Here is a 25,802-nt window from a genome sequence, read left to right as displayed (position 1 = left end):
TTTTTGTTGTTAAAAATATTATTAAATGGAATATCTAAGTAATTGCATCAATGGATATTAGTATGGCACAAATAAATGTCAATAATAGAAATCTGCAAGTCCTGAAACACCGTAATAAATGTATTTTACTGACAGATTCTTGTATTCATTCAAGGCACAAACACATTTTTGATTTAATTTATTAAGGTGACAATTTCTATATTACACATCTTTCATGTACATCAGCAATTAAACAGGAAAAAGAAAATATAGTGTTACCATAAACCTCTTAAACCTTTCTTTTAGAAAAGAAAAATTTGTTATTGACACCATTTACAAGTTGTTTTCATATACAGGTGAGTGACAGTGGTTTAGTTGCACATGGAGGATTCTGGGAAACAACATAAAAGCGGTGAATTATGATATTCACACGTTTGCCAACTTCTATATCCCTGGGATTTTAATTTGTGATCGACCCAGAACAAGATTAAAACAATACTCTGCAAAAATGTAAATAGGCAACTTCACCGATCCACTTTTAATCATGATACATTCTTTATATTTCACTGATTTTGTCTCAGTAGTTGTTAAGCTGAAATCACAATTAGCCATCGAAAAAGGCCGTGTGTCATCAGCTCAAGTCTTTTAGCTTTTCCACGCCGGTGCAGTTTCTTCAAAAGAACTTATCAAACTCCTCTTGGTCTTACTTCTCCACAGCAGGGCCAAGAAGGACTGACCAGGACCAGAGTCCAGAATATCACTGTGACCATAAAGCCCACATGGTCAATAATCTCTTGTGAGCATCACGTTGGTAAAAAGGATACCCGATGCCTGAAGGAGGAAATAAGGCAACCTGAGGGCTAATGACAAACATCTCACCACACGTGTGGAAAACAAAGACCTAGAGTTAGGAACAACCAGGACCGGATACCCCACATGCTGAAGAAGAGAGAGTGGAGGGATATCTTTTTAAAGTGCTGTGCTTTGTCAGGTCAACAACTCCTGCATGTTCCTCAGTAATCACACCTGTCTTTCAGTGTGTAATTATCCAATTTAAAAGGATACTTTAAAATGAGCAACCATCCACCTGGTGTTTTATTGTTACAAGGATAAATCATATCATTCAAAACATAGCCATGTGTATAATTTGTGTTTCAGACATTCATTTTGAAGCAGTATCTTTGTCTGTAAAACAAAATGACATCAGAGGAAATTTGACTGTTATGAGGAGAAAATACTCAAAAAGGTAAAATTTCTTTTTTTTAAAAAAAGGTCCAGTGTGAAGGATTCAGGGGGATCTATTGGTAGAAATGGACTAAAATTCTTGTTTCCGTTAGCTTAGAATGAGCCCCTTCTATCTACAGCATGGTGCAGCAATGAGTCCTAAAACCAGGAAATGTGTTAGCACTGTGTTTCGCTTATAGGTTCCCTGAACCATTCTATAGGTAGCGGGTCCCCTCACGGAGTCTGCCGTTTTACACTGACACGTCTCTACAGTAGCCCGCAAGGGATAAACCACTGGCTCTAGAGAGGGCCTTACGTGTTTTACAGTACCTGGAGGCCACCGTAGTTTTCCGACGTGCTTGAGGGGTGAGTGGAGGGGTTTTCACAGTTAGATGCAATCTGCTACCTCACCACTAGATGCTGCTAAATCCTAAACACTGCTCCTTTAAGTGTAAAAAATAAAAGGGGGGGGGGCTAACACTTGCATCTTTTCTTTCCAGTAATTTCTAAATTTCTTTTTCTCAATGTATTGTGTTGACGGGGGCAACAAGAGTTACAATGAGGTTATGACTAACACCTTCCTTCAAATGCTACATGTGTATGAGGAGCTACTATTTTAGAGTTCTGCAAGGTATGCATTCAAAATGTCATTAAAGATATTACCCAAACAACTATTTTTTTTGGTTTGACTTGCATTTTGGTGTTTTTCACTTGTTTCTTTTTTAAGTCAAGTACTCAATACACTGGAGTCATCTTAAAATACGTACTTCAACCCCATTAGATTTCCTCAGGATCCTGTTTTTTCACAAGACCACCCTATGAAAGTGTGTTCGAAGCTTATATAAAGAGGAATAACTTTACTCCCAGAACACTTCCATTCCCCATCACAGTTTACAAACTGTCCCTATAAAACTAGGGTCAGTTTAAGTTCTGTTGAAGTCCTCCACATTTCCCACCACTAGAATGAATGGAGGCTACAATACTAATGAACGGGCTTCTCTCGATGCGTATATATCAGGCAAGTCGGCCAAATTTCTTTGCAGCACCAAGATTGTCTGTTATTTAAGCATTAATTTGGGGGGCACGCTGTAACTTCATTACGGCGTAGCTATCATTTACTATTGTCACATACATAAAGCCATGAGCAGAGAAGCAGATGAAAGTAAGAGAGATTTGTGGATAGGATGGAGAATGACAATGATGTGGATGATGCTTAAAGAAAAGTGGATGAAAAAAAACAATCTTAGAGCAACAACGTTTGCTTTTTTGGTAAAAATCAACCCCGTTTTTTGAAAAAGCGCACCCTCTCAATCATGCCTTACATTTACCGGTTTGCTTTAATGCAGAGGAACTTAAAAAGAAGAAATCAGGTCGTCACTACTGTTAGAACCCGTGACCCTTCCGGTTGAACACTGGTGGTCTTTATTCCTTCGCGCTCCTTCACCCGCTAGTCGAACCTCTCCTGGTTTCACTCACTCCTGTCCGAAGCCTTCCGTCTCCTCGATGGCAAACATCAGCTTCTCCTTCATTTGCTCGTAGCTCTTGTAGGGTGGCAAGTCCAGTCTGTTGAAGCTGGGAAGGTAGAAATTCATTTGTTCAGCTTGGCATTGGACTCATTCTCCTCTTTAAGAAAGAGCTGAATGGAAATCATATGTGACTCTGATGTGGCCCATAAAGAACTACATTCGCCTTATACCCAGAAACCCTTGTGGCTTCCTACAATGAACCGCTACAAACAGGCTTGGTCGGACCAAAGCTTAGTCGAGTAGTTTGGAGTTTGGTGAATGTTCTGGTATAGTTTGCATGAACTCACCACGTGTGACTTCTGGGGAGCCAGTTTTCTTTTCCCACCTTCTCGATACAGAACTTCTGGGGGCCGTTGCTTCCTGTAAAGTGGAGCACAGGTCAGTCGGCGCAAGAGCAATCATGGACAGTTCAACGCACCGTCACTACACAGGGACAAGAACCCACTGATACCTAGCTTTACAACCTCAGTGAGAAACTTCACTTGAAAAGAAACAAATAAAGAGTAAAACAAGGTAGTACACAATAAGTACTGAACAAACCGAAGACAGCAACAAAAGACACAAATGAGGAATAGGTTTCGAAAAAGGCATAACCGAACACCTTGCTGTATATTCCTTGCTGCATTATCCACACTCTGGCCTCGATGCATATTTCAGCTGCATTTGGAATCAAATGCAGCTGAAATGGTTATAAATGGATGTAATTATTACCCATAAGGTCGGTGAAGCCTCCTACAGGCAGGCGACAGGTACCGGTGACAAACTGCAGCAGCCTCATCCTCTTCTCATTGTCCATCTCCTTTATAAACTGCAGAACAAAGTGGCGTCATTCAACAGAATCATCAATATAAGGACTATGAGGAGGGAAAGATGGGTTAAGGGATTGTTTTTCTTTGTTTCTTTGTTATATATATATATAAATAATAAATAGACATTACATGTATACACAAAAAGAGGGAAACTGGTAGTTGCTTACGGCGTTCCATGCAAAAAGCAACAAAGGGTGACTTTTAACACGGCACCAAAAGATGTTGATTTATTTGAGCTGCAAAACACAATTTAAATCTCAATTGAACGGATTATTTGGGTTACTTCTTGTTGGGTACAAATTCACAAACAAGTACCACCACAAACTGATTGACTTACTGTTATAACTGCAATGATTTGAAAACATCATACCACCCAAAAATGAAACTGTCAATGTATAATTACACAAGCTGATAATAATGAGTCATGATCATAAAATATCAAGGCTCACAACACAGTCAATTATTTTGGACCTATGAGGTCATTAAACGTATACATCTCATGTCCTTAATGTCTCTGTACGTTAAAGTAAAAGGTTTAAAAGGTGACGGCTTCAGATGCACACCGACCTGCCAGAACCACAAGATCTGTTTGCTGCTTCGAGCGTAGTGTCTGTAGATGGTGTTTCTTTGCCAGTCTGCAAGGTCGATCTCCTGCATACCACACAGCATCACCTGTAATGGGACACGAGTCATTAATATCAAAAGATCAAGTTCATTTTTTATATATTTCATCAGCTCTCAATCAGATCTTTCTACAACACAAATTGAATTTACAGCACAGTATGTGCAGAGGTCTCTTTCCCATAACACGTCATGTATCCCATAAATGATGGTCCATACCTCGAGCTCTTTAGCATCAAAGTACTGCAGGTACTGCTGAGGGAGGACCTCGTTGAAGCCTTCAAAGAAAGCCTGCGTCTGCTCCTCCACTCCTCTGGACATCCTCCACTCTGCTACCAGCCTGCAGGGGGAGACAGAGGCAAATAGTCACATGTTGCACTCCACCTCATCAAACTCACAACGTTAAAAATACAGCAACACTGTGTGCTACATTATAGCCGGAGGTTTCACAGAGTAAAAACAACCTGACATGTGATCTACGGCGTGAATTATTGTGTGCCGAATTAAAAAGGCAGAATCATATCAACAATCCACCTGATGTACTCCTCCTTGTTCTCCTCGGTGACCTGCAGGTCTCCTCCTCCTGATTTCAGCTCATGGGTGGAGATTTCTCCCAGAATCTCTTTGTCAACGGAGAAGAACATCTCCAGACCACACTCCTCGATGTTGTTGTCCCTAAAGAGCAGCACGGACAATTACAGCACGACACAACATCCCACGCTACAAACTGGGTGTTTGACAGACCTGACAGACTTGCAGCAGCATTTTCTCTTTGAAATGTATGCTGTCAAGTTGAGTCTCTGTAGTAGTTTTACCATTAAATAGCATTGCAAATTTCCCTGCTGTGGGACCACTAAAGGACTATCTCATCTTGTGTAATCTTAGCACGATTCAAATTTAAATATGTTTCTGTTCATCAAGTATTTAGGCCAAAAATCTTAATTTTAATATAAATACTTCCAATGGCATTTAGAAGTACAAATGCTTAATCGGTGTTTTGATGAAGAGGGGGTCCTCAGAAAATGTTCTCCCAAAAAGTTTCTGATCCATTACTGTGGACTATTATGTGTACCATCAACAGCATTGCTGACTCCTCTGATCCAGACTCTCATTTATTCCAACAGCTGGCCTACACAAGTGACTTTTCTACACATAGACTTGGATAAAGCACGGTTTTTGGGACCAACTGTGCCACAGTGAGACATCAAGAAATGACATCATCCACAAACACAACACACACAAGATTAAAAACTAGACCGGTGTGTCAGATACGCAAGTTAACTTTTAAGTAAAGCATGAAATACAAAACCATTTTGCACGCTGAGATACACAAGAGAGGTACACAACATCGTGAACACATGTACTATCTAATAGCACCAGTTACTTCATGATTAACCGCAGAATAAGAAAGCTGTCCACATGGCTCTCTGTACTCACTTGATCCACATGAGGGAGTTGTAGAACTCCGGGTCTATTGACTCCAGGTCTTTGAGGGCCAACGGCTTGTTCAGCATGCGCTTGTAAAACGGCAGTGAGAAACCAGTGTCGATGAACTTGCCGTGGAAAAGAGCCTGAGGGGACAAAATCACACACCGCTTACTTGTTGTACTCCGTATAACCCAAAACCCGCAACCTACTCTTAAGATGATCTTTCTTGCCATACTATGTGACATAAACAAAAGAAAGACTAACCATGGCGATGAAGCGTCCTATGAACTTGAAATACTTAAGGTGGTCAGGGTTGATGTAGGAGGCAGGGTTGATCTGGAGACAGTAGTTATCTTTCCCGGCATATTCAAACAGGCAGTACATGGGGTTCAACACTTCATGGGACAACAGGAAGAACCATTCCCTGTAAGACAGGACACCACAGAAATGAGGAAAGTACCACATAGCGAACAGCTGATAGCCCGCAACACACTAAACAGTAGGGAGCATTCCCTTTAGGGCAGATTTACAACATTCAAGAAATGACCCTCTCAACAAAGTAAGGAGACTTTTGCGGTCGAGGTTTTGGTAAAGAGAAATATTGCCAGTTCATTCAGTTGCAAAAACTCAAAAATCACTGGCAAGACACGTTACACAATAAGGTACAAAATATCCGTTGCTGAGGACCAACGCAACTGCAATAAACAAAAGCTTTTTTTTAAACTTACCTGGCAACGCCTCCGTAGTCGAGGCCTTCTTCTCCTGGGAAGATGATCCATAGCCTCCTGCGCAGGTCTTGAGCGTTGAAGCTCATTATCTAAAATACAGACAACGTATTGGTAGATTGATCGTTGGCCAGATAGATTTTGGCTTCATCGCTTAAGCACATTTTCCTAAACTCTGTTGCGCTACTCAAAAAAAAACCTGATAGCAATCACCAACGAGCCGTCACTTACTCAAAACATTTAAACCTCATCATCGAGTCTATCACTGCCACCAAAATAACATTTCACTTCTTCATCGCTTAAGTCAAGACGGTCAAATGTCTGAGTAACTGTGACAGAAGACGGAACAAGTAGTGTTTCATTATAGCGTTTCTCATTGAAACTTCAACACAGCGACCCAATAATAAAGTCAAATAAACTCTACAGCTGACTGAATAAACTCTTTCTCACTGCTAACAGACTCACAGTATGTAAATGAGTAAATGTTTCGTCCATATCCAGCAACTGTGGGACCTACGGAAATCTCATGCGTACAAATCTACTAAAAAACTCTTTTTAGTTTTGTTCAAGTTCAGAAAAACAAACTACATTTTAAAGTATCTTATCACTGCTACATATATTTAAGACCAGTTCCAAAATATTATAAAAGACAACAAGAGATTTTCTCTGAATAATAGGATATGTTGTAACACTAAGAAGTTAATTAACTAGTTATTACCACACCGATTTTTCTTATTTCCACTATAAACGTGTAACGAACAAGGCAACATGACTTTAGCTCGAGCTAGAGGTAGAGCAGGTTGAGGCACATCTTCTAAATATCAGTGTTGACTCTGTTGACTGTGTGACTGCGTTGCTGGGGCGACGTACCTGTGTGAAGGAGTCCTCAAACAAGGTTTTTCTGGTTACGGTGATCTTGATGTGTTGAGGCATCGCCAGTTGCTGGGGAGAAAATGGGAAAGCATCAGAGGCATTTAGTCATTGTTTTTTTCAGCTGTGACATGACATGGGACATATTGTTACTGCACAGTGTACAGGCACCAGAATGGGACTGGATTGGGCAATTGTGTGCCACAATGTCGAGACTCAAAGTGACCTTCAATGTAGCATCCAACAGTTTAAAAAAGCTCCTTCTAAATAATGCAGTAAAGCTTCGTTGATCTTTTAAACTCTCATGAGATGAGACGACTTTTTTCATTACAGGACTTGTACAAAGGAAGTAAAGTATTAAATGCATTATTAAGAAACGTAGGTTCAATATCCTGTAATCTATTTGATTTGGCTGCGAAATATTTACTGAAATGTCGATTTTTAAGACCTCTTTCTGAAAGCGTTCTGAAACGAATTGGCCTTCTTTGTATAATCCCTACACATGTAAACGGTGCTTTGAACAGTGAACTATTTCTGACAGTCACATGATCGCGCTCGCCAAGTTAAAAAAAGTAGAGGTGCACGACCTAGCGCACACACCAGCTGTGATTATGTCATTTTGTTGCATGCGCGCCTCACACTGGCTTCACTACGGCGAGTATGAACTAAACGTAAATAAGATTAATAAAGCTGGAAGAGAAACATTCACTCAAGGAGATCTTTACTGAATTATAATTAACCAGTAATCCTGTCAGACTGTGGACTGTTCCCACTCTTACCTGGCACCAGAATCTGAAGTACTGTACTTTGGCTTTGAAGTCTCGGACGTAGGTGATCTGAGGTCCGTTTTCACTGTGAAGGTAAAGAAGCACAGGCAGACACTTGATGTGTTTTAATACATTACAGCATGATAAATTGTTATCTTAACTTGTTTAACGCTCAGTCCATGATTTTTATCCCCGGCAAAGGGCTAAAAATATATGTGAAAAACGTGTAAAATAAAACATTTTACCTTCAAAAAGTATGCTAATAGAAGCCCCATTTCTCTCCACACTGAACAAAAAACTCCTAACTACTTATCGGTTCTGCACAAATTACTGAGGAGACTAATTTTGGACTCAACACAGAGAATTTTTGCCAAAAGGTGTCAAGTGTGCATGCCTGTTAAAGAGACTTAAACAGAGCGTTTCAGACAGAGGGTGAAAACAAATATAATCAGGCACGCAGTATGAGAATAATAAAGTGATTTTTGAACATTAAAGCATGTAAACATGTTCCAGTAGAAACCCATAATACAAGTATGAGCCTAAAAAAAGAGCATAATAAGTCTCAGTTTATATCGTCACATTCGTATTCCCATTCACCAAACCGGTTTTTCCACTGCTGGAACCAAAGCAAAGTAACTACTCTCGAGTTATGTTATGCTCAGTTATTCATTACCGTGACTCAACTGAGGTTTTACATCCGTGAGAACGACAGACAGGAAGACTAGGTGACCCGTCAGTCGCGTCACGATAATCCGTCACAAGTTCTAAAAATAGAGAGAGTTCAGCGACAGTGACTCATTTAGAGACCTGAGTAAACAGAACTACCTCGTAGAATAGAGTTACCTGTTGCTGTAGCATCAGGTAAATATTTTTGTCTTAACACCAAGTTTCATATTAGGCACCAACACGTTGGTTTCCTCCGACTGAAACACACATCAGTCAATTATTTCTGGCATGCAGAAGTGCTGGAAAGACTACAGGCAGAGTGTTATTAACGGTCACCTCGGGCAAAATGTATCCAAGATATAATAGTTAAAAAGGAGCTACGAGTATACATGTTTTGTATAAATAAATGTTTTTTTTTTTTTTAAATCACCCAAAAGTGAAAATTCCATCCATAATCCATCCCAGTCATCTAGTGACACCTCTGAACTTTTATTTGTTTCAACCTCTTAGTGATTTCCTGACATTCCTTTCAGAATATCTGGAAACATTCGGTTGTACAAACACTATGGCGCTATGAGGAGTCCTGCGTTACGCAGGTTTGACGCCTAAAGGCCGTAATCTAGTTGTGCAGCCAGACGAATCTGCAAGCTCATATTTTATTTGCCTCGACAGATGGGTTCCCCTCCGATTTGGACAGAATTCCAGCAACTTGAGATCTGACAGGCCAATCACAACCAAGATGGCTGCAGGTGATGAGGAACTGTTGAAGCTTCTGTCGCGCCAGTATTGAACGAACCGGACGTGATATATCTTTTCTAAAAGGAAGAACAATCAACTGCTCTTAAAGCTGTTCTTGATGCGTTTGCTGCACTTCTATTGGTTGTAGCTCTATCTAATTGGGTCAAGTGGCCTTTTGGTCCATGATCACAGATTACTTGATGCCTCTCTAAGCAGCAAAGTAATACTTTTATGTGATTCTCAAGCTTTTTGAGGAAGTAGAAAACAAAACGGTGGAGGACGTACAGTGAGGACTTTCCAGTGCGAGGGTCGATGTAGGTGGTCGTTCTCCTGTTGTGGTCTACAAAGTAGGGAATACCGTCGACGGTGAACCTCATCTCCCAGCCCTCTGGGAGGGGCTTGTCATTCAGCAAACTGAAAAGAAAAATGAGATAAGATCAACATTTAGTGACGACTTGTTTCAGGAGAACCCAAAATGATACAGCAAACAAAGCGACGACATATGAAAGTATCTGAAAGGACAACGAGTGGAAGATGTAAACTCACCCCTGTGTTCGTGGGTCCTCCCACTGTGTTGCTCGCGTATGGTGGTGTACAAAATAAACTCTGCCATTCGAGTCCGTTCTCTTCTCTGAAAAGCCACAGTAACAAATTCATTATTTAACTTGTATGCACTCATGAAAACACTTATCACAAAAACCTTAAACTTCCTTTAAAAGTTCTTTAACTTATTAAGTTGCAAGACATTGGGGGTTTGGATGGATGTTATGATTTCCCCCAGGTCAACTGTAGTAGCCTTAATCCAGGTACTCAAGCCTCTATACAAAAATCAAGCTAGAAATCAAACCCTGAGGCAGCTCGAGGTCCACTTTCAGTCGAAAGGTCCCAGCAGAGGATCATTTAATTGTGTAACAGTCAGATTAGTCGGCAGATCTGCCGACTTGTTGGTCGAGAAAAATGTCAAACAATGGAGCGTTTTGTGTTTGTTTCCTTGTAGCTTGCCGTAGCCTGAGCACAAAGCCATGCAATTTCACATTAAAAGTACAGTATTAAAAGTGTTATGTTCAACCATCTTGTACATGACATCACACTCTGGTTTACGTGGGGATGTGTAGGATGATTTCATCATTACAGAACGTTGGTGAAGTGGGCCGACTTGTCTTAAAGGAAGTCAGCTACAACCGTGTTGGTATTGGAGCTCACAGTTGAAAACTACTTATCTTAAACAAACACCTTGATTTAAGTTATTGAAAGGACAAGTAATGGGGAGTACTTTGACACACACATTAGTACATTCAAATAAAATCAGTTAAAGTCTACACCATTAGAGGAATGGTTAATGTTTACCGTCACAGGTTAAATGAGGTCTCAGAAGCCTGTGAAAGCCGAAAAGCTCTTACCCCATCCGTGCGGCAGAGGCCCGAGAGGATCAAACTCCTTATTCTGAGCGGCTGTGACCGGGTCTTGTAGCTACACAGCAAAGAATCAGAATAATTGATATGGATCAAAAAGCACCCAACAGACAACTACAGTGTTGTGTGATTTGATGCACAAACAAACAAACGAGTTACTTTGGTTATCGGAACAAATCATCAGATTTAAAAGACAAATATCAGCTCGAACCAAGTGACATCTATAAGCCAGTTTCTAGTTTGACATTAACCGTAATGTCACAAATATATACTTGTTGCTGTAGACTATGTCAATACTTTAACTCAATTATAACTTTGTTCTGCCTGTGAACACAAACTGGCTTTCAGTGTGCATTGAAACCAGTACATGTGTTGAAACATCAGCATTATGCAAAGCTTTCTAACTTGCAAAACTCATTCTCGGCAAAAAGCTGTTTCAAACACTTAACCCCATGAACTCATGAAGGTGACGCATTGCCGTTTCATCACAGGAGAACCAGAGGGCTGTTTTGCAGCAATAGCCACCATGTTCCAGTTTATGAACGCCCAATCCGCCACACAGTATCACATGACGAAGAGGAAGTCTCACCCCGAATATGAACCTCTGGTTGAACTGCTGCATGGCTCCCTGTAGCTGGCTGCGCTGGTGCTGCCACTGCTCGTAGTTACGCACCGTCTCCATCGTGGGGCGCTGCCACGTGGTGGTTCGCGTCATGTGATCGACAAAGTAGACCCGCCCCATCTGGTCGACTCGGCGCTCCCAGCTAAGGACAAATGAAATGAGGGAAGACAGTTGGAGGAAGATAAAAGTGAGTACGACTTTTGAAATCAACACAGTCTGCAGGGTTTGTACCTCAATCCCATGTAAACATCAATAGAGTAAAACTGCATGTGAAAATAGATTTTTAGGCAGTTAAAAATGTTATGTTACATTATGTTTCCATTCAGTGTTTTTCACCAAAATGCATTGTGGGTATCCTTGACAAAAAGTGTAGAATCTCAAAAATACTCGCATACTTTTTATTTTTACGTTTTAGTACCAACAGCAGCTGCCCTTACATAGTACGTACTGTTGCATTCAATTAGGAGATAGTCCTTCTTCATAACATGGCACATTGAACTTTGACCCTCTTACTCATATATCTGCTGCTCAAAGGATTGTGGGTCAGACTAGTCAGAGAAGCCGACTGGCTTTTATACTGCAAAATGCGACCCTATGTAATAGAACGTCCTAGTATTTTCATGGTAGTTTGGGTATTGGAAAGCACAGTTAAGATACACATACTACTGTGGGTGACTGTGGCTAAGTGGAGAGCAGGGCCGTCCTTCAATCAAATGATCGGCGGTTTGATCCCCGGCTCTAGTTGCATGTCGATGTGTCCTTGAGCAAGACACTTAACCCCAAAAATTGCTCCCGTAGCGGTGCCTACGGTGTAGAAATGTGATAGAATCTGAATTGTAAGTCGCTTTGGATAAAAGCATCTGCTAAATGACTAATGTAAATGTAATATACCATACTATTTAGTACGCCCCAATACATAGAATTTCAAATGCAGTATGCCAAAAATACCAGGATGCCCTACTGCATCCGCTCGCATTTTGCAGTATGCAGGCCGACATGCTATCTGGCTATTCCGACCCACAACAGCTGCAGTATGTACGCAAAGTAAAAAAGGATAAAAGTGTGCGATGTGGAACAACAGCTCACGTTCATTAACTAGCACTCTTCTTCCCTGGCTTTCACAGGCGCATCGCTACATGTGTTGGCGTATTGCTGCTAGCGTGTATCCTTCATCATCATCATCATCATCATCATCATCCTTAGTTCTGATGATGACGAGGTTTGGCTAACAAAACTGCTCGTTAGATGAATCGTGTAGAAAATGTCCAAGTTGGTGGAACACAGGGACAGTGGACAGCAGCTACTGTAACTAACAGTGCATGTAAATAACATAACCAGTATCTAGTAACCCTGTATTTTAAGATGGAGAGACCCTCTCATTTGACCTTGTGGGAGAAAATGTGTCCATGTACATTCACATTCATACTGTGATATTGGCCTGTATCATTGTCATATGTTATTCACGTCACTGAGACAGGGAGTCTAGTATAGCGGCCTTGGAGCTAGATAGAGGGGGGATGACGTAGATAAATAAAGTAGTTATAAAGACAAGAGCCGGGCGGCCAGAGGTGGAATCAGGAGAAGACGAGTGGGGAAGGAGACTGTGGTTAATCAAACAACCCTCTGTTATGACTTGTCCGAGGTGAACAGTGTAACTTGTCTAGGTGAAAGTTCAGAGGAGGAGGAGGAGGAGGAGGAGGAGGAGGAGGAGGAGGAGATTGCCAAAGGGGGGGGGTAGAATGGAGGTATAAAATATTGTACAATGCTCTTGTGAAGTTAGGTGACTCCGGACAGCTCGGTTTACTTGTATACTTTGTGATGCAAATGAATCTGCGTGAACTGAAGAAAATCCAACCTCTCTTGTGTTCTGTGGGTGTTCGTTACTGAGTTCCTAACAGTGAGATCCTGTGGTGTCTCACCACGAGTCAGATAGAGAACAGTTACTGAGCCAGCCGTTAGGTAAAGTCAAAGAAGCGGCTCATAAACTCGAGGAAAAAAACCACAACAACCTACAAAATAGATTATATTCTATAAATAGAAACCAATACACTTAAAATGAAAACCATCTGTGTTGAAGAAGAGACCGATCAAAAGGGAAGGACTTTTTTTACCCAGGGGGCAGCGGTTCAGGGCGCTCCCACGACGTTCTCTTTTCCACGTGATCGACAAAATACAGCCTGCCGTTGTGATCCACCCTCTGCTCCCATCTAGGTGAAACAACGGCAATAAAAGTGAGGACATTGGGTAATGGTGCACGGCCCCAGCCATTTAGGTGACGTATGGATTCATAACAGCTTTCACAACATGAGTCACCCGACGACAGAGGCAGACAAATAGTAGAGGTCACGATGCCATCACGATGACGACAGTGAAAGAGGTCAAATAGGGTATTCAAGGAATTACAGTCTGAATGAAAACAACAAAAGAGGGAGACAAAAAGAAAGCGATGATGGCCGTGTGAGTTAATCACAACCACATAATGTTCAGACACACCTGTGTGGTTTTTCGACCGACAACAAGGTCACGTGTCACTCTTTCCTATTAAAAATGATATGCTCGAAGTTTGAAAACATTTCTCCACCATCACATTTGTCGCTTGTGCTTGCTCCCATACATGGTGTGTTGTTTTTCTTTTTTAGATCTCTTATGAATTTCAATGAAGGTTTGATGCGATATCTAAAACCAAACCAACCAGTAGTCCCACAATCCTCACCATTGTACCATTACGTCATTTGAGGGAACCGTTTGTGTGCCGATTGGTGAGATGATTGTATCACTAGTGGCTGAGCAACAACCTGCCTTTTAGGGAAGATAAAGATTACTTTACTTTAATGTCTTCGCCCTCGCACATCCTCGTGTTCTTAAAGCAGAGGGACGCAGTTTATTTTTGGCAGTATTTGGCAAAAATGTTATAATAACCTCTCAGCATATTTTAATTCAAGTGGGTACCCCAGGGAAGGCAGTTTTCTGGAAAAGGCAAAGAAAATAAAAATAAACTATTTGAAAATCCTGCCGCTCTTCTCTCTCCGTCCTAAGCCCCTCCCACCAGACGAGCAAGGGCACACGCGCTTCCTACAGTGAGAGTCAGTCACTTCAAACATCCTTTCTATTGTGATGCTGTTGTATTGCAACAATTCTCTGAGAATGACCTTGCTGTTTTCTTTGCAAACGCAGAGTTTCAGAGATGGAGAGAAAAATAGCCTCCCGCAGTAGTGAGCTCTGCAGAAGGCTAAACTGTTATAGAGATAGAGCCGGAGCCGCAGCTGTGAGTAGAAGGCCTAACTAGTAGCAACATTGTCTCTCCATCTCTGAAACACTTCACTTTGTCGATACTGTCAGACTCTCTTTTTAGTTAAGTCTGTCTCCCTTTTTTGGGGATGCTTTGCAGCGTTTTCCTGCAGGATATTTCACCGTTGGATCAGAATTTCACAATCTGAAGGGAGGTGCACGCCCATCTTGATTTGTAGAACAGACAATAGGAACACCTTCTCTCTGAAATGACCTGTGATTGGCCAAATAGATTTTCTAATGGCAGAAAACCGAGTCAAGAGGAGGTGCAGAAGTCTAGTTTTCTCTCAGACCACTTCATTTTACAAAAGCATTATTTTGGAATTTATGCCCCATGATGCTAAAAACATACGGTCTGCCCCAGCTTTAATGTGCACACACTTCTATTTATCCAAACAGTTCCTCAGGATTTAACTTTGCCACGTTGCTGTATTATTGTTGGTGTGATGTAAATGTTATCCCAGAGTTTGATACACTACTTTGGGCTCAAGGATGACTCACTTTCTTTGCAACACACTAATCCTCCGCTGAGGCTTTAATTGATTTTTTTTCTTCTTGAAGTTTCTGTTGATGAATTTGGTGTTTCCTTAACTTGCTCTCCCATCTTTGTTCTGTTTCTTTGTCTCAATTCATTACACAACGCAGCAAAACATATAATCAGTTGTTTGGATTGGGCACTATAACACTACTAGAGTGACAGAGTTTTGACCCTGGGTCAAAAATTAAATAAATATTGTTCCGATTATTCTCTAATAAAATTCTGGAAAGATTGCAAAAAAGTGAGCTAACCCAGGGGGCAACGGCCCGGCGTTGACGGCAGGGACCCTTGGGGTGACAGCAGGGGCGACAGCAGGGGCGACAGCGGAGGCGGCAGCAGGGGTGACAGCGGGGGCGGCAGCGGGGGCGACAGCTGGGGTGGCAGTAGGGGGAACAGCGGGGGTGGCAGCGGGGGCGACAGCGGGGGCGACAGCGGGGGCGGCGCTGCTGGTCAGCTGTTTGGTTGCCGCGGCTCCAGAGCTGGAGGCCGGCGCAGATTTCCTGTCGGAGCCTGCCGACGGACTCGATTCTGGGGCTGTCGAGGGTCCCGAGGCCGGCTTTCGCACCGGCGTGTCAGAACCCGATTGGCCGTCGCTGCCGTCAGCTGGTGCAGAGCCGTTGCTGGAAGGTGCTGCGGAAAGAATCAGACACGAGAGTTAAACTGTACGTCCTCAGACTAGGGGAGCAGAAACACCGATCGATGTAATGAAAGACGCGTTTTTCTCCTTCGTTTTTACCCTCCTTCAGTAAATGTCTGACCTGGCGAAGAAGTGGGTCTGCGTGGGGTTGGAGGTGGAGGTCTGGAGGGCCTGGGTGGTCGGAGGGGCCTCGATGACACAGAGGGAGACCCCGAGTTGCTCACTGACCTTCGGCCACTGGGAGAAGACCTGTGCTCTACGCCGTCCACCGCTGGGGAGCTGTCTCGACTCCCCCTGTGAAGAAGAAGGTTCGACGGGGATAAATAAAGCAGGCACCAGCAATGTGACTAGTGAAACCGGACTGAAGAAGGAAACGGCTGCTGTACCTTACGGAATGATCCCCGTTGAGTTGCGAATTCCCATTTGATGTACCTGAAGCAAAAACACAGGACATAAATAAAGCATAAAGCAGCTGTTCACACACAAGAAAAAACAGACAAACAAAGTAAAACATTGAAACGCCGAAAAACATTCATGAATCTGTAAAGTTCGCTTTTTTTTTTCCTTTCTTTTTTTAGCTCAACAAGCCAAATAAACCTTAACATAAAAAAAAAAACACATTTTAAACGGGCTTCTGATGTGAACTCTCCCGTGACTCACTGTGATGGTCGGCCTCGGCCGCGGCGAACGCCTCCGAGTCGACGGTCATGCCGTCCAGGCAGACGGACAGGTCTCCCACCACATCCGACTGGTCTCGGTCTGCACACAGCTGCAAGGTCTGCACCACCTCAGAGACTGCATTGAGACGACGACAACAGAAGACGGTCAACTGAAAATGTATCGTTCGATGGCATTCTCCCTCCGAACTACGTCAAAGTCAAACCAGCCGTTCAGGTAGGCAGTTTACAAATAACAACTGTTAACATTAGAAAATAACTTCAACAGATCAGCTGCCTATAAACGTTACGTTCTGGTAACTTGGGGATCACAGAAAAAAAATATATATATATATTTATATTTTTAGTAATGATACCAGTAGTCTTTTACTTGTGAATGATGTAAATAAATGTGAGGAACAAGACAACACCGTTAGCTCTGCTGGTCCTGTTCAGGCTGAATGTTGTTCTTGCTCGTGTAATCGAGGGCTCATGTTCACATCTACAAGTAATGTTTGATTACAGATGTGGTGATCGGTGTGTAATCAGCTGTTTGGCATGGGATTTGTATCCAGAGTTCTCCGTCATTAGCGCTGCTGGACAGCGTCCATGCATAAAAGATGACCAGGAATGGATTCTTTATGAGAAACAAACCAAAGTTAAAAAAAATAAATGGACCAGGACAAAAACGGGATGAGAAAAAAACAGCAGCATCTCTCAGGAATGTTAAGGGGAGTTCCTCAGTGATTGCTGTGAAAAAGTCAGATACCACATGTGTAAATGCGTTGAAATACTTTCTGTATCTTTAAAAGAGGCCTCAAGCTTTTCCATTACAATAAAACTTTTTTATTTCTTCTTCTTTGTCATCAACGCTTACCACAACACTTACCAGATAGGTCTCCCCCAAAACCTCTGGTGTGCACAAAGTGATGTATTTTACATTTCTGGAAAGAGTATTTCAAACGGCCGTTTGAAATTACTAAAAAAAGAAGAACGCTGAACGAGCAACAGCTTCATTCACCTGAAAAACCAAAGGAAACAACCCAACACACTATGACACAAACCAAGACATAGCACCCAAGATGTCATATAAAAAGGCATGTTACCATGTTTTTACACAAAAATCGGATTAGTGTCATACAGCTTGACACGGCACTCCAGCTCTGAACACTGATCTACCGTCTCTGTTTTATAGTGTCATCCTCACAATGTCCCTCCCCTGAGCTCTAACAGAGGCTGCTATAGTCTAGCTATGACCTGTGCCATTGATCTTAGTTGAAGTGGGGAAGAGCCGGTACAGGTTTGGTTGGTCTAAACAGCTGCACACACTGCTGGTTGAAACTGGGCCACGCTCATCCAGGAGGATTTAGAAATAGAAGTCAGCTAATTTGGTTGAAAATGTATTTCGAAAACAATGCTTGTATACAGATGACACAGACTCTTCAAAGAATAGTTGAATAGTTTTTGAATGAATGTCATCAGTGAAAACTCGGACCACTGTATGCCTCATTGCACATCTCTATAACAATGAAAGGCCAGGAAGAGAAATAAGTAGAGTGTGTGCGTGTGCGTGTGCGTGTGTGTGTGTGTGTGTGTGTTACACCCACTTTTCATGTCGTTGGACTTGAGCGTGTCACTGACGTCCAGCGTGGCTATGCCCAGCAACACGTCGGACTTCAGGGTCTGGTGGCTCCACACGCGAAACACCAGTTTGCTGAATGGAGTCACAATCCTGTTGAAACAAACGAGGCATTGATACTTTCGGATGACAGACGTCCACGGAGGATCTGATTTCAGAGGGCCCTCAACTTCGCCACCATTTCATCGACGTTTCAAAGCGCGAAACGGCGGTAGAATTCGTGTCACGGCTCCGACCACCCGACGTGTGCGTCCAATTTTATGAGCATTTCCTTTAAATGATATTGTGAAACTAAGGGGTGATACTCATAGCAAAGAGGATGAAACTAAAAGTTAACTTTAACTTCGGCAGGTTTTTCAGATGCATCAGTCCTTTCAGGACAGCAGGTGACACACCACCGTGTTAGCTATCCGTCAGCCACTGTGGCTGTGTGAGCAGCAAAAGTCTTTATCTGGATGTGCAAGCAACCCACAGACAATGACGTTCAGAGGCTATTCAGGGACAGCCAGTGTCCATGCCCATCACTGTGACAGTTGTTCAGCTAGCAACCGCAGGGGAAAAAAACAACACACACACACCTGCGGGCACAGCTCTGATTACATCCCATAGTAAACACTTGTTACATAATAACTAGCCCCCCCCCCCCCCCCCATGGGTGCAAGAGAGACTGTAGAACTCTATATTAAGAAGGTCAGTCAGCAGAAGATCCTTGACAAGCTAAAAAGAAGAGGACGTGTGTGTGTGCGTGTGTGTGTGTGTGTGTGAGAATATGCTGGACTGCAGGGAGTCACATGGTGCGCTAAATGTACAGTATAGACGTTTAGAGAAAGGGTTCAGGACACGCTCCCTCACCACTGTGTGACATATTCCTAGTAAGTTGGAGATAGCATAGATCTTAAAAACTACACACACACACACACACACACACACACACACACACACACACACACACACACACACACACACACACACACACACACACACACACACACACACACACACACACACACACACACACCATTATCCTGAACTCGCAGAGTAACACTAGAGAGAAAAGCCTTTTCCGAAAACCAAGTCCTGGTGACTCATTCGAAAAACAGAAGTGCTGCAGGCAAAACCTCTTGATTAGGATCATATGTTACACCAGCAATCTTACGCAAGAATAATTATTTGTGTATGCTTTGGAGAACCCTCCTCATGGTCCGGACAGTTTTCTTAGGAAATGATGATTCACTACGCCAACTACTACAGTCAGCAGTATTTATTTTTCTTCCTCAAAGCCCAACCACCCAAATAAACACACTGCTTTCACTAATCGTTGAACTCAATGAGCAGATAATACACCAGGACCACCAACAGAAGTGTTTGTACATTTGAGCTGCACCTCACCCAGCTGCACAGACAGCGATCACTAAGCGCTGCTCTAGGTTTCCTTTACGAGCTTCTAAGAAAATGTGGAGCGCGACAGCATTCTTGATGAGCAGGTTAAAGTTGTTGTAACTGATATAAGTCACCGCTACATTTCCTTAAAAAAAAACCTTCAATACTTCTTGTACTGTGTCAATAAGGGCTAGCCACCAAAAGGACAGTCGTTTTGTAATTTAACAAGTTCAACATCAGGACTTTAAGCGTTTGTTTATAACAGTTAGGGTCACTTTGAGCTGCCTGGAATAGCAGAGTGGTGACATTAAACACACCAGGGTGAATTATAATTAGAGTAAGACGTCTATCAAAGCTGACTGAATTGCCTCCAGGATGTTTACTGTGAACAATCAAACATTAGAAGTGTCCCTATGTGGCATATCCCTGCATGCAAACAGCACAACATTTGCATTTTTAACACGGGTCTGGCTGGAGTAAAACCTCTTTTGATGAGTCGCAACAGAACAATAAAAAAAACTGTGATTATCAAAAACGAGATTGCGTCAAACGGGGCCGGCAAGAGTTTGACTCACACAGTGAGCGGCTGCTTCCATTTGGGGCTGTGGGTGTTGTTGCACTTCTCCGTTTTCTTGGACTGGCCGTCGACCGTCACCTCCACGTAAGGACTGGGACCGAACCAGTTCTTCCTGTTCTCTTTGAGTTTTGCCGATAGCACTGGAGCGGGGAAGCGGGAAAACGTGCCAGCGGACAGTCAAGTCATGTTGGTGCACAAAGAAAGAGGAAATGAAAAAACAATAAATCGGCAACAGCACACAGAAAAAGGAGAACGTGACTTCGATGAAGTCCGTTTAAAGTTCTTTAGAGTAGGCCTTCATCACGGCAGACATTTTGACTTGTGTTGGGAAAACTTAAAGAACGTTCTGTTTTAGTCACTGAAAGCTAGGCAGCTGCTTCCATAAAGTTTGTGACCTTGTGTTGGAGCTTTTCCACAATAGCTATCTCAGCTGTTCTTTAGCATCTTCTCGTGACCTTTCGTCGAGGGAGATAGTAAATTTGTTGTGCACGTCAGTATTTACGCATTCTTACCCAGAGGCTATGGTGTTAAGGATCGGGTCCCATATTAGGATAAGCTGACATTTGACAGAACAAATTATCAAAAGGATGGATTCAAACGAGGTCCAGACCTTGACTAAATCATTCTGCTTCAAAGCCTTTGTATGTGTTATCTGCCGTATATAATCCAGACACTCAGAGACAGACCTCTGAGCAGCAACATGACGCATTAACCTGCATGTGTTTCAACTCTGTTCCTTCTTGCGAGAATAAATGTCCCGATTAATGATTTTACACCACGGTGTCGAGTAATATTTTTCTAACAACTTGTTACAGTAGAAAAAGCACAGGCGTTACTACATAACATGAACGATGGCTCCGTCCTATTCGGGCCCCAGTGAGCCATGATAGTGTGAAAGTGAGCCAGCACGCACAATGGCAGGACGCTGAAACTGAAGCTGGTAAATAGAATTCAGCCATCATCATTTTCCCAGTTTTATGTTAAAAGAAATACCTAATATTATCGTCTTTTAAATGAAATAGCAAGTACATAGAAATGGAGAAACGGAGGAAGCTCTGTTCATTTTGGCGAAGACTTACCGATGATTTGTAGCTGTGCCTTCATAGGGTAACCGTTGGAAGTGCCCGTCTTGGTGACTCCACTTGCCATGACATAGGGCTGGGGTGAAGGCCTGCAGCGCAGACAACACGTCGTTAGGCTGGTGACTAATCACCTTCACACTGATGCAGATGTGCAGCATTACAGATGAGATCATTTCGATCAAGTACAGTTAGCCAGCAATATGAGAGAGGAGAACTGAAAGGGCTACACCGAATATTTTGAAGCTTCATTCATAACGTTGACATTTGGAATTCTAAATTAGCATTGGAATGCTGTTTTGTTTTTTTCCTCCATGTCTATTCATTCTGTCTAAATGCGATGTTGCTGCACAGTTGCAGAGAAAGATCAGGCTACACTAGATTATTAACATGTAGAATACTTGTAGAAGTAGATCCCAGCGGTAGCTGCGCAGGATTTATTCTGTTTTATTGTCTGATCCAAACACTTCCGGTGATTCCACAGCGTTGTAAACTCAATGAGTCAAAATGTATTGAACAAAGTTGGACGTTAACAATTCCAAAAATCACAACATGTTTGTAACTAACAAAATATTCAGCTTCAATCCATATTGTGTTTAATGTTTAGCCTTTCAAAAACCACATTTTTACTGCAGTCCAAAAGCTGTTTGTTCTCCAGGATACCTGTACTAACAGGGCGGTCTAGCAGCAATCTAACAGCACCATGAATTACATTCCACAATTTATTTTTTAAACGTAGCTTTTTTTTTAGAGTGATGACTGTGACAGACAGACATTCGAAGCTTCATTCGAACACCTCTATAGAAGATTGATTGTACGTTAATAAACCAATATCCACACAGAAGAGCCGGCCAGCGGGTTTGAACCCGAAAGTCAAACAAAGCTCACCGAGCCCCCCCACACAGCTACATGAAATACTACTAATACTGTATATTTTAGGATATCAAGCTCCTTTTCCTTTGGAGGCCAAACGCTATAGGTCGCAGAAGTGTCCGCTAAATAAATGTAATGTAATAACGCCCTCTCATCTGGAGCATCAAACTTAATAGATGGGGAGGCTACATTTATAACTCGTCTTCCTGGAATCTATCCCAAACACTAAAACAGTATTTATATCAACGGTCAAGATTTGCATTCAGTATACCAAGACAAGAAGAACAGCCTGCCTATGCACTGAAAATACAGAACAACTCGCATGAAGTGAAACAAGCGTGTTAAGAGTTACCTTTCATGTGAAACGCATTACGACGTAGCGCCATTACAGCAGGTAATAAAAGGTGACAAAGGTCAGGCCTGCAGACGGGGAAATACTGCCTCTATAAACCAGCCAGCACTGCATTTTCAACTTGAGAGTGACTCCAGAATACAGCCTGCTCTGTACCCGAGAACCAAAATACACCTGATTGCAAACAAAAGAAGTAAACGACTGTAGATGACGGTATGCACAAGGGTTACACCTCTATGCTGTTCTGCATGCTTTTAACATTTTAGGAACATTCTTTTAAAATGGGTAGCTTTAGAGAAAAGCCTTGAGCCTCAACAGGAATCAGGTCCTGTGATCCTTCCTAGGACCTGGTCAGTGCGTCACTGAATGATGCATGTTCCTCAATCAATCCAGTATACACATGGCAGAGTAGAAGAAAGTGAGGAGCTCCTGGGTAAACTTTCCCCCTGGCTACTGCTTTGGGCTCCGTCAATAATTCATTGCAACTGCTGACTTTGCAGCCCCGCGAGCCGGCCGACTGCGTTTTGAAGACAAGGGTATTCGCTGAATATTAAGCTCTACAATGGCCTGCCTTGACTTGGGATTTTATTCTAACCAGCTAAATGACGTCATCCACAGGCCAGTAGACTGTGTTCAGTGACTCTGTGGTGATTTGACATTGAATTTGAGCTCAAACGACACCGATTCCTTGGCTGAGGAGCTCCCGAGTGTCGTCTCCAAGAGGATGTTTTGCACTTGAACTGCACACTTTGAACAATGTCACTGAAACAAACCTTTGCGATGACCGACTTTATCACAAGGGACAAACAGGTGCTTGTATTATGATGCGTCAAGGAAACAGCAGTCCCGTGTGATAATATTCCCCATCCATACATGAGTGCAATAACACGTTTTCAGTGAAGGAAATTCATGGATTGACCTCAAGTACACCACAACAACAGGCATTTTATGTCATGAATTACTAAAATAACAAATTAGGTCTCAGATGAAAAAAATAAATGAAAAAAGAAGCAGGTCATGAGATGTTGGATATGTTTTCGTGGATTATTAATAGTAAAAACATTTCCAATAGCAGGGCCAACCAACAGTCACTGATTCAGCCACTAGATGACTAAACCAGCGGCAGACGAGTACACAAACACAACAACCCTTGCCAAGTTGCTAACGCCTGATAACGACAATAAAACATCTCTTCACCTTCTTTCCTTTTCGCTGTAAATTCAACCATTGTGCTTGTATCAACAAAACATGTCTGACAGCTGGTTCCCTCAGCTCGCGCGAGGATGGGTTTCATCACTTCTATGTAGTTTCTGTTCGTGCTTCGCAGCCGTATGTATAGAATGGACTATATTGAGTAATGGCTGCTGTAGTTTCTGTCCAAGACTTGTTGTGTGTGCTTTGACAGAACGTAACGTTCATATTACCGTAGAGCGCGACACCAGCAAACTACCGGATATTTAATGGAGTTAGGCGTGCTCTTCTCTCCGTATTATAACACGTAGCTCAGCGAGAAACAACTCCAATACATTTAATTCAGACTGAACGAGTAGCCAGTGTGTTTACGAGTCATTGACAACAATTGTCTATTTGTAATAATTAACGTTACCCCTCTAAACTTCCTTTTCGGTACGCCACACTAGCGAATGTTAGTTCACATTACATAACGTTAACATAATCCAACTAGGAACGGATAAGGAGCTAACGCTAACTGAGTTAGCTGCACAGTGAGGAACAGTGTGTCCAGGTTAGCTCACCGCACTGACGCTAACCTGTGTGTTTATGTTCGGCGGCTGTGTGGTCACGGGAGTTGTCGAGTACATGTTGAATGTCAGCTGGTCACCAGTTGTGACAGTCTGCTGCCATCCCAGCCTGGCTAACTGCTAGCCTACTAGCTCGTGTCATCATCATGGCTGGCTGGAAATCCCAAAGTCTCACGGCTATGGAAAAACAACCCAAATACCACCGGTGAGAGATGTAGTCTTTATGTAATCACTCACCCGAATCCGAGAGAAGGTTGTTAAACCAAACTGGAAACGCCGCAGTGAACTCCTAGCCCTGGGTCTGCGGTATGTTTAGGTTTCAGTCGGTGCTTCACTTCAAGGAAGAATAAACTTCCACCATCTTCGTAAACTCACGTCACGTGATCGAAACAAGGTGGGGCGCACGCTGCTACCCCCTGTGCGCTGTGATTGGTCCGGAGTTGGGACAGGATGGACCAATGGACGGTCGGTAAACACGATGATGCATTCGGGGTCCCTGTTGAAGTATTCTGAAAATATGAATGGATCTTACGTCCGAGGTATTTTTTCAATTGCCATGGACGCATTTTTCGTTGTAGTCTTCAAGTGAACGAAATACAATTAAGAATTAGCGTCTAAGTTAGACCCAAATAAATGTTTGCTATATCAGTGAACATATAATTTGTAATTTATGGAGAAACACATATTGCTGATCATAAGCTATCCATTGCATCCAGTTGAAAGATTTTTTTTTTGTGTCACCTGGCTATGATTCACCACTAGAAAAATTAACTTCATGCAACCTCACCAAACTAGCTTTATATGCGCACGCTCAGTCCATTATCTTTAAATGTGCAACAAAATAAATTCTTGAACTTAAAACCTGTACCAGGCTCCTCAAATGACATGATTCTGTATTAAACTTGCTATAACACTGGCTAATGTGATTGACATCATACATTCCTGATCTTCTCTCCTGTCTTTTCATTGTATTGTTGGACACTGTGGTCAAACTGCCACCGACTACAAACAGTAGATGGCATTGTTGTACTTCACAGCAAAATGACCATAGGTTGCTGCTGCAGACAATAAATCCATCATTATTTTCTCTTCAATCGGGACATCGATAGCTTCATTCAAATATCGTTTATTAATGACAGCGTTCGGTGGAATTTGGTTTCGGTGCATCCCGGTGGGTAAGCTCATTACAGAAGTCTCACAACATCAAAACAAAGACGTTAACATCACAAGACACATGACTGCTAACACAACTGTCATTTATAACCACAGGACGAAATTGCTTGCTTGAAACAACTTGCTAAATTATCTCATCATTATATATTTTTCTTGTTTCATAACCGACAAAAATATTACATTACAACTGAAATCAGCAGTGTTTTGCTGGAATGAAACCCAGGAAGTGATATCACTTTGTTTTGCTTTTTTTAACGGCTGCTTTTTCCTGTTTTTATAATCATAACTATTTGTATTATTCCTATTTTTCTTCTTCTTAACGTTGTTGTTGTTATTATTATTATTATTATTATTATAGGTATTATTATTATTATTGATCATATTTAATGCTCTTACGTCCTTACTTTACGGATACTGTGTGACACAAATACCTCGATTAGGATTTATTGTTTTCATTATGGGG

The 25,802-nt window shown here is 42.2% G+C and overlaps 1 protein-coding gene across 1 annotated transcript; it reads right to left on the bottom strand.

Annotated features, from left to right (window-relative positions):
* Positions 1–169: 169 nt before the first annotated feature.
* Positions 170–24,540, bottom strand: itchb (itchy E3 ubiquitin protein ligase b). The gene is made up of 24 exons (XM_079172989.1): positions 24,404–24,540; positions 21,182–21,273; positions 20,101–20,242; positions 18,114–18,238; positions 16,511–16,645; positions 16,237–16,282; positions 15,972–16,144; positions 15,465–15,843; positions 13,499–13,594; positions 11,355–11,529; positions 10,754–10,823; positions 9,900–9,984; positions 9,639–9,767; positions 7,962–8,034; positions 7,183–7,254; positions 6,316–6,404; positions 5,852–6,011; positions 5,597–5,730; positions 4,694–4,834; positions 4,379–4,499; positions 4,106–4,210; positions 3,441–3,537; positions 3,017–3,089; positions 170–2,775 (listed from the first exon to the last, which is right to left on the bottom strand). The coding sequence occupies exons 2-24, from the start codon at positions 21,249–21,251 to the stop codon at positions 2,676–2,678; spliced, it is 2,790 nt and encodes a 929-aa protein (XP_079029115.1). The 5' UTR covers positions 21,252–21,273; positions 24,404–24,540; the 3' UTR covers positions 170–2,675.
* Between the last annotated feature and the right edge of the window lie 1,262 nt (positions 24,541–25,802).

Source organism: Pholis gunnellus (assembly GCF_910591455.1).
Source record: "Pholis gunnellus genome assembly, chromosome: 2".
NCBI classification, from domain to species: Eukaryota; Metazoa; Chordata; class Actinopteri; order Perciformes; family Pholidae; genus Pholis; species Pholis gunnellus.
This window is presented reverse-complemented; position numbering and strand designations above follow the sequence as displayed.

Bases quoted from the DNA above. Each gene is read 5' to 3' on its own strand.
- itchb (XM_079172989.1), bottom strand. From the start codon at position 21,251: ATGGCAAGTGGAGTCACCAAGACGGGCACTTCCAACGGTTACCCTATG. The intron at 18,239-20,100 runs GTGAGTCAAACT...TTGTTTCAACAG, and splicing joins TGGAAGCAGCCGCTCACTGT to GATTGTGACTCCATTCAGCA. The intron at 9,768-9,899 runs GTGAGTTTACAT...TTTTCTTTTCAG, and splicing joins GAGGACCCACGAACACAGGG to TTTGCTGAATGACAAGCCCC.